The 13,377-nt window shown below is 45.4% G+C and overlaps 1 protein-coding gene across 1 annotated transcript; it reads right to left on the reverse strand.

Annotated features, from left to right (window-relative positions):
• Positions 1-6,775: 6,775 nt before the first annotated feature.
• Positions 6,776-12,206, reverse strand: LOC110204319 (gamma-synuclein-like; the record flags this gene model as incomplete). Its single annotated transcript, XM_020980559.1, has 4 exons — positions 6,776-7,196; positions 7,881-7,952; positions 11,186-11,313; positions 12,165-12,206. Coding segments are annotated over 4 exons (263 nt in total), but the record flags the coding sequence as incomplete, so codon positions are not given.
• Positions 12,207-13,377: the final 1,171 nt, after the last annotated feature.

Here is a 13,377-nt window from a genome sequence, read left to right on the forward strand (position 1 = left end):
ATTATGAAGGTCTTATTTGTCCTTCTTTTCCCAGTGGAGGAGGCAGGAGGGAAAGAAAATAAATACTTGTTCATTGAAAAAATAAGAAACAAAATAAAATAAATGTTTTGGTAAGACTATATTTGGAGGTGTCACAAATTAGAAGGATGCTGAAAATCAGGAGAAGGTCCAAAGGAAAGAAACCAGAATGGTGAAGGGCCTAGTGGCTTTCCCTTAGTTAATCTCTTTTGGGGAAGACATTTAATTTTTTTTCTCTTTCAGTTCCATAATTCTTTTCAATCATTCATGAGGTATATCCCTGGGAAACAAAAGAGTTTGATTAAAAAAAAACTTGTCATCAAATTTAACAGTTCATCTCGAAGACAGCATAGGAGCACCAAGAAATGTTGGACCCTGCTAACCTTTGAGGCTACATCGGCTGCTTCCTCAGCAGAATGCAGCCTTGGCATTCCAAGTGCCATCTCAGCAGAGTCAATCAGTACAGGCCCTACTCACTGACTTGTGAGTCCCTTGTCACATAAATCTCATTGGAGAATAGATCTAGCAATTTTAGAGACCTCGAGGATCATCTGGTTCAACCCCCTCATTTTACTGAAGGAGCTGAGGTCCAGGAAGGACTCATGACTTGTTCAAAGTCACACAGGTTGTTGGCATCAGAAGGAAGACTTGAATCCCACAGGAGTCCTCCAATCCAAGAGCCAGGGCTTTTCCCACTGATTTTTGCAGCCCACTCACAGGAGCAGGAAAGGGCAAGTTCGGCAGAGAAGATGGGGAGGAATCTGAAGGGCAGAGTAGGCAGAAAACTAAACAGATGATCCTTCTACCCAGGGTTGACCAGATTACTGAAAGCCTTAAATGACAGGCAGAAGAATTTCAAAATCACTCAGTTGTCAACAGGAGAAAAACTGAAGAATTTTTGAGCACAGAATCAGCACGACCAGGTCAAGGTGTATCTAATCCATACGGCAATTATATACATTAGTTGTTCATTGCTCCATACCCCTATCAGTGCAGGTGCTCTGACTGCCCATGCCTTTCCGTAAATAGATCGTCTACACAACATGGGGCCTTCCTCTATTTCCTTTCATAAAAACATATTCTAAACTTAGCAACCAGCAACACAAACATTCAGATGCACAAATGCATAAAGGGCCATCTCCTAGAAGCAACCATAGACTTCCACTAGCTCCAGTTTGTCTTAAAGTTGTGTATATTCACTTTAATAAGATAGTGGTGTGTAACTCCTGTTTGCCTTGGCCTCCCCCTTAGAACTCTTTCTCTTCTATGTGTTTCCCAAATTTTGTTATTATTATTATTATTTTCTTTTTCAATTTGTATTAGTGTGTTTATTGCTCTAATTATACTTTCTTCACTTGAATTACGTTGTATATGATGACTGGAGGCAGCATGGTAGAGGCAGGGGTGTGCTGGTAAATGTTTAACAGCCAGATTTTGGGGGACAAGGAATGTACATTTTGAAATTTAATCTGTATTATTAACACTCTCTTCGTGGCTTGCTTAAGTCTGGCAACCACCAGAACAAAAAATCAAGCCTCGATCTGTACCATTTGCCAGTTTTCAAGGTGTAAATCCTCGTACCAAACCTTTAACAATCTTCCCTCGCCTGAAGGAGTTGGCTTCAGCACACTCAGGTGGAGAGGAAGGAGCCCTGAACTCTGAGACAAAATCGACCTGGGTTCAATCCTCACTAGCTGTGGAGCTTACTACCTGAGTGAGCACAGTCAGAATTAGGGTTAGCCTTTCTGTGTCTGCCATTTTCCCCTTTGTAAAACTGGGATAGGAGCACTCACGTTACTGGTTCACAGCACTGGCATGAGAATTAAAGATGATGAATGTAAGATAGTATACTAGCTTCTATTATTATTGGCATTTCTCACTGGCCCATAATGTCCCATCAGATTCATGGGCCACACTTTGTTCAGTCATTCACCGATCATTAGGTGCATGGATTATTTCCAGTTTGTTTGCTCTCATTTGTGATGCTACGAAGGCTATTTTTGTACAGATTTTTTTTTCCTGTTGATAACATCCTTAGTATATGGTTCCAGGAATGGGATCCCCAGGTCAAAAAGTCTAAACTATTATGTAGTCATTATTGTATTATTCAACAATAATATTCTCAGAGAAAGCTGAAAGCTAACAGCTAACATTTATATAGCATCTACAATGTACCAGGCATGGCTATCACATTTGATCCTCATGACTCTGGGAGATAGGTGCTATTATAGTCCTCATCTTAAATTTGAGGAAACTGAGGCAAACAGAAGTTAAATGACCTGCCCAGGGTCACATAGCTGAAAAATGTCTGAGGCTGGATTTGAACTCAGGTCTTTCTCACTCTGGTGCTCTATCTAGCCTGGACCTCCTGGCTGAGACCAGGTGTTATGAAGTTTCTGCAGGGATACATGTCAGCTTCTAAAATCTTCTGTTCTATAATTCTCCCATATGCAGGAGGAATAGAATCCCCAGTCTCCATCTGACCTGGAAAACTTAGTGGATTCAATTTATTTGGTACTTGAATAGAGGCAGTCTCAGATTTGGGTTCCTGCTGCTCCTGAAACACCTGAAGATAGAAAGTGCAATGAGCTTACCTATCAGTTCTGATATATGCATGGAGCTCAGCTTTTTTTTTTTTCATGGAAGTTAGGTGGCAGACTAGAGTTCCTGACAGTCAGAAAGAGCTCAGTTCAAATCCTACCTGAGACACTTACTAGCTGGATGACCTTGGACAAGTCTCTTAGCCTCTCTGAGTCTTGGATTCTCAACTGTAAAATGCGCCCTAAAACACCTCCCTCCCAGGATTGATGTGAGGATCAGTTAAGACAGTGTATACAAAATGCCTCACAACCTTAAAGTGCTAGATATTATTGTTGTTGTTGTATATGTTTAGTACCAAAATGCTAGATATTGTTATTATCAGCTCCCATGACCAAAAGACTTTATTAATGTGATTGAAAATTAGCATGATAGATAATAGGTGCCATTGGTGTGCTAAACACCCTCTAGGACCAATGAATATTTCACAATCAGAATCCCAGGAATTTAGAGATCCAATCAAGTTTCTCCTGTTATAGAGGAGGAATTCTTAACCATCTTTTAAAGCCCAGTTCAAATTCTACTTCCTTCATAAAGCCTCAAGTCCCTCTGGTTACTAATGACCTTCATCCTCAAACCTCATGCGGTACTTTATTTTTTCTTTTGGACCTGACTTGTATTTCATCTTCCTCAATAGAATAGAATCCTTTTTGAGAGTACAGTCTGCTGTGCATGGGGTGTTTAATAAATGCTTAGCACCTTCTTCCTAATGTAACCACTGAAGAGAAGCATCAGAAGAAACCATAGGGGTCATCTTGTATAATCCAATGACTCTGGCCTCCATGTTGTTCCCCACACAAGACACTCCATCTCCTGACTGGGAGCATGTTGACTGGCTGTTTCCCATGTGTGGAATGCTCTTCCTCCTCATTCCTGCCTCTTTGCTTCTTTAGTTTTCTTCAGGCTTCACCTGAAATCCTACCTCCTCAAGAATATCAATGCCCCTTCAGTCTGATATCACCCCTACTCTGTCCTGTGTGTCATGTTTGTACATGGCTGTTTTCATGATGTCTCTCCCATTAGAATGGAAATTCCTGGAGAGCAAGGATTGTGCTTTTGCCTTTCTTTGTGTCCCCAGTGGTTAATACAGTCCCTGACACCTTAATAAATGATTGCTGGCTTGTGGGCCTCCACACCATGACGAAATATCAAAGTAGGCTTTTAGGCCCCACAAACATTTATAAGAAAATCAGAGAATAGAGACCCTACTTGTAATCTAAATGTCTAAAAGCGATAATATCATACTTGGTCCTGTCCATGAGCAAAAGAGGTTTTCTTTCTATCCTTGGATGAGCATGAGACTGAGATGAAGCATGTTAGTCTCTTGGGAATTGTATCCAGCCAATGTCTGCCACTTCTCCCCCAGGGACTCAGCTGGGAATTCCCAATAGCCTAGGTAGCACATCATTAATTCCATTCATTTCTCCACTGGCAAAATCCATGAAAAAATTGGGCAAGTGATTGGATGGAACTGAATTCTATCCATGGAGGACAAACCAAACATGCCCTATGTGGATGCTGTGGTGCATGAGATACAGAAATATATTGAACTGGTTTCTTCTAGACTGCCACATGAAGTGACCAGGATGTCCAGTTCAGACAGCAGTTCTTATGTAAGGTCAGAGGTGCTTCAGAGAGCAATTTCAAGGGACCAGGAGAATCTAGACTCCCTCCATACCCCAGATCCTTCCCTACCCCATTGTCCTAGGCATAGAGAGGAGTTGACTCATGGCTGGTATGGCATAGATCACAGGAGGGAAGAGCCCCAGAGAGACCTGAACCAAGCTATGTAACTTCTAGCCCAAGTAGAAGATCTCTAAGCATAATCTTGGTTTTTTGCAGAAAAACAGATCTGCTTGGGAAAAGACCTGGCTCAGATGGAGTTATCGCTGTTCTTGACTGCCATTGCTCAGAAATGTACCCCTGAGGCTCTTGTGGATTCAAAGGAAATTGATACCACCACTATTGCTGTTGGAGTTTTCCATGTCTCACCACGTTACAAGCTCAGCTTTCTTCCTCATTAAGGAAAAAGAAGATAACTGGTCTGGATTGAGGCAAATCAATAGCCAATAGTCCTTTCCTGAACCCCATTCCATCTTGTCTTGGTAAATAGTATGCTCCTGAGGGCAGGAGCACTGCCTGCCCTTGTGAGCAGACTGCCTAACATAAAAATAGTTATATCAGTGGAACCCTGGGCTGTCTAGGGCCATGGATGAGGATGAATTGGGAAACAGGAGCTTTCTAAGATCTCTGGAAATGACCTGGGTAGTGGGGCTTAATAATTCTGAGTTTTGATGCAATGGGAGCATCCTAGGGCAGGAAACATCCTCTCAGATTCCTTCTATTTCTAAATCTGTTGTGCTAAGATCCTCCTCCCTTGATTAGGCAAAGGATTTCACTAGTTTGCTGAGTGATTGAATGGCAACAGAGTCAAAGGACCAGAAACACTAAAATTATTATTCACACTAACAACATGGAAGTGACTGTGTGGAGTGTTCCAGGGTGTGAAGTCACTCCACCAAAATGGATCAGGATGAGATAATAATAGCTGCCATTTCTATGTCACCTTAAGATTTGTAAAACGTTTTATGGACAACATCTCCTTTGATCTTCACAATCTTGCAAGGTAGATTGGAAGCTTGCAGATGAGGAAACAGAAACTTACAGGGTTAAGTGACTAGCCCAGGATCATATAGCTATTAAGTGGGGGGCGGGGGGGGAGATTTAAACCCAGGTCATCTTAACTCTAAGACTAGCCTTGTAGCTTCCTCTAACACTTATGATACCTTGTATTTACTTAACAGCTGGGGTTCACAGTTTAGCTAGATGCAGAGTTTATGAAGGACAACAGTATGAGGTAAAATAATCTAGAGTTAGAGAGGGCCTCAAACGTCAAGATAAGGAGTTTATACTTTAGATAACAAGGTTGGTACCAAAGATTTGGGGAACAGAATTCTGGCATGATCATGGGTCACGATAGTTACTCATCATCTAGGGGGCTGACCTACTGGTGATGAGCCTCTCCACTTGTAGTGAGAAAGCTGGGGACCACTGACCAAAGAGATTCCTGTCCAGGTACTGATTGGACTAGAAAATCACTTCAGTCCTTTCCTCTTCTGAGATTCTATGATCCTATTTAGGACTGGAGGACTCCCAAGAGGCAGTATAGATAGCCCTTGCTCTAGAGTCAAGAACGTAGGCTCAAATCCCATTTTGAACACTGCCTGTGTGACCTTGGCCATGTTGCTGATTCTGCCATTTGTAAAATATGGGAATGGGATTAGAAGAACTCCAAGTTCATCTCAGCTCCACAGCCTAGGGTGCCACCTTCAGAACAAAGGTTGCCATATTTGAATTCACTGACTTGTGTGCACCCATAGAGTCTGGGCTGGAGAGCCCATAGCTCAGTTCTGACTTAATCCTTCCTTCGGCAGATGGGGAGCCCGAGTCAGAGAGATCAAAAGACTTGCCCCAAATCATACAAGTAATAATAGCATGTCACACCTATGTCACACTTTCTGGTTTATAAAGCACTTTTCTTTCAGTTCTGTGAAATGGGTGGCCAAATATTAGAAAGAGTAGAAAGGGAAAGGAAAGAGTGTTGGACTTCGAGGCAGGAAGGACCTAAGTTCAAATCCCATCCCTGACACTTACTAGCCGGATAATCATGAACAAGTCATGGAATTTCTTTGGGATGCTTCTTCCACTTGGAGTGGAAAAGATCTGCCAGCTACATTGGAAGGAGTACTGGCTTTGGAGGCAGAGCACCAGCTTCCACCCCCCACACACAAAAAAAGTAGAGATAACTATGTTACCCATGTACAAAGCTGCTTTTGAGGAGCAAAAGAGCTAATATATGGAAAGTGATTTGAAAACCTTGAGACAATATAAATGCAAATGATTATCACCTCCTGTTCTGTCTCTGTCTCCCAGGCCCATCTTCCCCTCCCACACACCAGCACTAACCTTATTAAAGATGAGTCTGTGGCCAGGTTAGAGGCCAGGATCAGTTTGTGGCCTAGGCTCTAAGCCAGTCTGGGAAGGGACAGCCAGAACCAGATTCCTCATCAACGCAGGAGCCCCTTCCTCCTTCACCTGATGCTATCTAGGGGTAGTTGTGCTTTTTTCAAAGGGATGAACTGGAGAGCCAGCTGGGAAACATGGTTCAAATACAGTTTTATTTTGGTATCACTTGTAAATAAATAAATACATAAAGCATACCCAACATCTATGGAGTCCAAATGAACAGAGGGAAACAAGGAGGGAGGAAGGGAAGAAGCAGCAACAAGGATGCTCAGATAGATGGACAGATGGACTAATGTGGGGGAGACTTAAGCTACAGGTAGGAGTAGAAGGAAGATACCCAGCACACGGCTACTCAACACATATGCTCTAGAACCTGATATTCACATGTAGCATGATGTGTTCATCCAGTCAGGAACAGGGAAGAAGGGAGGGAGCTGGGTCCAAGAAGCCATCTTGTTCAGGTGACAGGGGAGAAGGTTAGTGTCAGCTACTGGCTCCACAATCCTTGGCCTGGCTCAACGATGGTTCCCCAGCTAGTCTCTGCTGCCCTCAACCTCAAGGAGAGACAAATGAGGCACAGAGTAAACACACACACACAAACTATAATAACCTGCCCCACTCTCACTGCCCCCAAACATAATACCAAGCTATATACTTCCTATACAAACATGGCAGGGAGTCAGGCCTGTCATTGGTAGGACACTCTCCCTGAGTCATGCCTCCTGCAGTGGGGATGAGCCCAAAGCAGCCCACTTACCCATTCCCTCTTGTGACTCTGGGTATATATTGTTTCAGAGTTAGCTGACAAGATTAGGAGTTGCTCTACGGCTAGCACTGGGCTGCAGTCTGAGGCAAGGGTCAGAGGTCAGTTTGTGACCAGGTTTAGAATCAGTCTCTGAACTGGAGAAGGAAATGGCCAACCACTTCAATATCTTTGCCAGAAAAAACCCAAATGGGGCCACAAAGAATAGGATGCGATTGAAAAACGACTGAACAACAATAGTAGAAATTCCTTCTAGAGAAAGATGCTCTAGGCCTAAGGGAACGTGCAACAGGAGAATGAACCTAGGAAAGATGGGGGGGGGTAAGACCCATAGGAGGAAAGTTCTCCATATTCTGCTGTCTCTAAATAAGTTTTCCCCAAGTCCAAGAGGCTGACAGTTGGAAAATCCTGGAGAACAGACAGAAAACCTGTAGAGCCCTGAGAAGACAGGGAGGGAAGCGTTGGAACCCTTTACCTCTTCAGTAGCTTCTGCTGGCTGGTCTTCTGGGGCCCCATGCTCAGCTGGAGATGGATGTACCAAATCCTCCTAGGAAAACAAAAGGTGCAGCCGGTTGGAGGCGTTAGGGCAGGAGCCCAGAGGGGTTAAACAGGCAGAGGAATGGGGGCAGGGAGTGAGTGTGGAAGCATGACAAAGAATAAGGGAGAGGGAGGGTGGGGAACAGGATGAGGGGGAAGGAAAAGGGGAGACGGAAAGGAAGGGCTAGAGGGAAGAAGGAAGGCAGGAAGAGACAGAGACAGAGGGGAGAGGAAGAAAGGAAGACAGAGGGGCAGAGAGAGGAGGAGGGATAATAGATAAAGAGAGGAAAGAAAGCAGAGAAGGAGAAAGGTGGGACAGAAGCAATAAGAGAGGGAGGGAGGGAGATATGAAAAGAGGAAGACAAGGAAGAGAAGGAGAGAGGCACACTATCTCCAGGACAGAGACAATCCCCAGCCTCCCATTTCACAGGCATCCACTTATTATGCAAATGGAATTGAACTGAATGGAATCTCCCCAGTTCATATCTCCCTAAGCAGCCAGCCCAGTGTTTCTGCACCCATTAGAACTGTAGAACCACAGATGGACTTCAGAGCCCTCCTCAGACCAGCCCTCCTCTGGCGAGCCCTCTGTAATGTCCCTGAGAAATGGGCACCCAGCTTGTGAAGATGTCTAGTAACGGCCAATGCACCAGGGCAACTCATGCCATGTTGGGACACCTATGGTTTTCAGCAAGCTTCCCTGACATCAAGTCTAATGTCTTCTCCCTAAAATTGCAGGAAGGAGTGGGGGTGGGGGAAGATTAGGATTAGTTGGCTCCAGACAGTATTGCTATCTATGGAGGGGTGAATATGGAGATGTGTGAATCAAGGGCAGGAAATGGCCCCTCGGAATCGTTGGTTCTATAAAACTATAACGTTTTATTCTTTCAAGTCCTGAACTTTCTACTTCATGTCTTGGTATTTTGGTATATGTATCTGGGATCCTCGTACTGATTGTCCTGGCATCAGGCCCATTTTCCAGATAAGGAAACTAAGGAAAGTGAGGAACAACCCTTAGGAGGACCTAGGACAACTACAGAAAATGTAATGCAAATGAACTGGCCAACGAAGCAACACGATGAATAGTGTTGGATTGAAGCTGAGTTCCAATCCTGCTTCGGATGCTTACTGGCCATGAGATAAGTTATTTCACCCCTCTGGTGGAGCTAATAATAGTACCTGCCTCCCAGGGTTGTTGTATGGATCAATTGAAATAATATTTCTAAAGTGCTTTGCAAACCCTAAAGTCGTATGGAAGCTTGAGTCACTATCATTCTTATTTGTTGGGGTAGATGGCCCCATTGCTGGCCCAACGTATGTCAATGGAAGACCCTGACCTCCTGACTTCCAGCCTAGGGTTATGTCTTCTGGCAAATATCAGTGCTTATCCACTCATTTAAAGGGTGTCCCAAGCTAGACATCTCCTCTGCAGTTTGCTAGTCCAATCTCTTGGCCCTGATTCCCCATCTGAGACTCGCTATTAGCCTGCCAGTATCCCTCGTCGAGGACAAGACAGCAGGAGGGTTTCCCTTGGGCAGCAGCGTCTGCATCTGTAACTAGGGCACTGATACCCTGGAATGAAACATTCTCAGTGTCCCTGGTGGCATCACAAGGCTCAGGAACACAGCTGAGGGAACCTGTGGAGAAAGAGCTCTCTCCTGCACTCCAGACTCCCTCACCAGTCCCATGCAGCCCCAGATTGCCAGCCCAGGGGTCCTCCCTTACTCCAGCCACCTACTCATCTGGGTTTGTAGCAAATTTAGGCACTATGATGGGAGAAACAAAAGGCATTGAAGGTACAGCCGACTGGAGCCCACCTGAGTGCAAACACCAATCATCGACATTTACATAACTCTTTAAAATTTGCAAAGAACCATTCCTACATTATTTCCTTTGTGCCTCAGAATTCTGGGAAGTAAGAACTATGGGTAGTTATCCCTACTTTACAGATGAAGAAACCGAGGTTCAGATTGTTTAGGACTTCCCCAGACTCACACAGCCTAGTGCATGGGATCCAAACAGCAGCCTAGTGTAGTAGGATGGGTGTGGGTGGGGGGCTCAGTCACAAGACCTAGGCTTTTGTGTCAGCCCCATCCCAGCCCCAGTCTTCTGACTCCAAGCCCAGCAAGCTATCCCCAATAACAAACTCCTCCCTAATGAAATCTTCGGGTATATTGCACAAGCACGGTGTCCAGGAGGAGGGAAGAAAGAGCCCTAGAGTATTTGTCCCTGTATTCAGTCTTGAACGCCACCTTTTTGAAGGGATGTTGGTGAGCTGGAGCCTTTCAGAGAAAGATGACCAGGATGAGGAGATGACCCACTGGGACACTAGCTGAATGAAACTGAAATGGCTAGCCTAAAGAAGAAGATGTTCTGGGGGAGGGGTTCCCCATCCCTAGAAGTCTTCAAGTGAGGTAACCACTTGTTGGGGATATTGTAGAAAAGATTCCTGCTGCAAAAGGTCCCTACTGACTCCAACTTTCTATGAAAAATTCTTCCCAAGTTTTTATTTTTATAGCTTAATGAACATAGTGATCTCTGCTCTTAAGGATTAGGAGTTAACCCACTGTTTCACAGGCTACCAATCTAGACTCTGACACTCACTAATTGTGTTACCATTTAATGTCTCTGGGCCTCAGTTTCCTCAAATGTTAAATAAGGAGGTTGGAGTCAATGACCTCTGACGTCCCTTCCACCTCTAAACTTATATGATCCTATGACTGAGAGTTAGTAGACCTGGGTTTTGGTCCTGCCTCTGAAACTGACAAACTGCCTCGATTTCCCCAGAAGCGCAAGGAGGTTAATAATCTCTATCCATGCTCCTAAGCAGGTCAGCTGTGAGGCTCAAAGGGACACAGGCAGTCTGTGGCAGAGCCAGGGTTGGAACTAATGGTTTGGAAAGAGCTTTGGGGGAAAAAAAAGGCAAATGTGGTCCTAGTCCAAGGAACCCTGAACTGTTCAGCCATATGACTGTAGGCAAAGCTACTTACCTCTCTGAAGCTCAGTTTGCTCACCTGTAAAATGGGGATAAAGCATCCTTATATTATTACCTACTTGGCAGGGCTGTTGTGAAGAGAAGTACTTTGTAACCTTAGAGCACTGGAGAGATGGAGGTTATTTCCATCATTTCTGAGCTCCATACAAGATGTAGCCATACCCAGCCTCTGGCCAGAACCCCTTGGAGTCTGCTGGGAGCCTCAGGGACTGATGATTTCCCTGGAATGTTGAGCAGGGACAACTCACCTTCCGAACGATGCCAGTGGTCACCACAATATTTTCAGCCTCCTCCACTGTCTTGCTGGCCACGGTGTTCACACTGGCTACCATGGCATCGCTTACCATGTTGGCCTGTTCTTTGGTCTTTTCCGCAACTTGTTGGGGGAGAACAGAGAACATTTTTTTCCCCTCTGGCTTCATTTTTTTTCCTTCCTGACCCATCCCTTCTTTGAGGTGAGGTTGTTCTGTGTTCCCCAAGGTCCCTCCTCACTGTACAGTTAGTAGGCCTTGGTATGGTCACTTGGACACTGAATTATGTGCTCAATCTCCCAGGGATGAAGGCAGAGAGGGAGATTCCAGGATTCAGATTCTCAAATACAATTTTTCTCCACCCATTTGCACTTCCTTTCCCCTGAGCATGGCTCTAATGGCTCAGGGTACCCCCCACAAGGTATTCAGGAGAGTAAGGGGCCCAGATGAGGTGGGGCCAAGGAGAGAGAGACAGACAGAGACAGAGAGAGACAGACAGACAGAGAAACAGAGAAGAGAGAAAGAGAGAGAAAGAAAGAGAGAGAGAGAGAGAGAGAGAGAGAGAGAGAGAGAGAGAGAGAGAGAGAGAGACAGAGAGAGAGAGAGAGAGAGAGAGAGAGAGAGAGCGCTCTTCAGCACTTTCCACTCCCTTTGTGGAGGAAGAGTCCACACAAATGGGGCTGTGCCTCACATATACACCTAGACCACAGGGTTGGTTTTTAAGGAGAGGGTCTCAGGAGCATTGGCCTTCAAATGCCAATAAAATCCCCCAGGCCTGAGGTCCTAGTTAGGCCAAAATGATAGTGAACATGAAGGGGAGGAGAGTGTTCCAGGGCAGAAAGACCAGTCGGAATCCTCCTTTTGGGACCTGATATCTGGGGGATTCTGGGGAATTTTGATTCTAAGGAGGCAGCTTTGTAGAAAGAGTCCCAGGATCTCTCAACGCCTGGAGTCCCAGGGAGTCCCAGCTCCTTACCTGAGGTCACACTCTGCACCACACCCTCTTTAGTTTTAGTCCCTGTGAAAGAAGCAAAGCCCAGGTCAGTTCCCAGAACAGCTCAGCAGTGCTATGAGCCCTTGGCTCTCGCTGCCTTAGGGTATCTTCTGTGTCCACAGGATAGGGAAGGAGAACATAATACAGGAGAATGGAGGGCCTTCTGACCTAAAGGGTGAACTTCTTATTCAGGTTTAGGCAGTAAGGGGAAGGCAAGACCCAAGGAGACAGAGGTGGAAAAATAGGAAAGATGGTGATGCAGGGCAGAGGTTAGAGGGATAGGGATAGGAAAATGGAAGATGGAGAGATGAACGGTGACAGAAGAGTGGAAAGGGGCAGAGAGGTAAGGGGAAGAAGGGTGAAGAATCAGTGGGATGGAGGAACTAATAATGGAAAGGTAGATGATGGACAGAGAATGGAAAAATAAGACAAAAGACAAACACATGGGGGAACAGTATATGGAGAAGAGAAACAGAAAACGAAAGTAGAGTGTGGACAGAGGGAGAAATTGGGAGACAGAAGACGGAAGGGTAGAAGGCCAGGACATGAAGAGGCGATGGTGGGAGGGGACGGGGGGACAATGGACAGGGTGACAGAGATAGAAAGGAAGGGATAATGAGAAGAGATGGAGGAGATACAGAGGGAACATCCCTTCCATCCCAAGCCTGGCCCCCCAGAGGTCATTCACAGAGGGAATGACCAAGATTATTTTTTCTCTTGGGGTCTTGGGAAAAATGATGGGTTATAAGGTGACAGACACTTGCCTCCTTCAATGCATATTCTTATATATTCATTAAGAGAAGTCCGGCCTACATCAAAGGGCTCTTTCCTTCCATGTCTGGAGGAGCCCAATAGCACAAGACTGGACAGGATGGAAGAGTCTGAACACAGAGGAGGAGGGCACAACTTCCTCCAGGCCATCCTCCCCCAAGACAAGCTGGATACCCCCCCCCAAGAATCTCATGTCACCCCCTCCATGATCCATCCCTTGAAATGCTCTCACCCTAGTCCTGGGCTCTGTCTAGACTCTTTCTCAGCTTGGGACCTGTTACAGAGAGCTGGAAGGACTGTCACTGTCTGGTCCCCTGAGCTCAGGAGCATCCCTGCCTTCTCCTCCTCCTACCTAGAGCCATCATAGAGTATCATAATGTGGCACAGTGGAGAGTCCACTAGCCTTGGAGCCCGAAGACCTGGG

The sequence above is a fragment of the Phascolarctos cinereus genome, unplaced genomic scaffold (genome assembly GCF_003287225.1).
Source record: "Phascolarctos cinereus isolate Bilbo 61053 unplaced genomic scaffold, phaCin_HiC Scaffold_249;HRSCAF=844, whole genome shotgun sequence".
In the NCBI taxonomy this organism is placed as follows: domain Eukaryota; kingdom Metazoa; phylum Chordata; class Mammalia; order Diprotodontia; family Phascolarctidae; genus Phascolarctos; species Phascolarctos cinereus.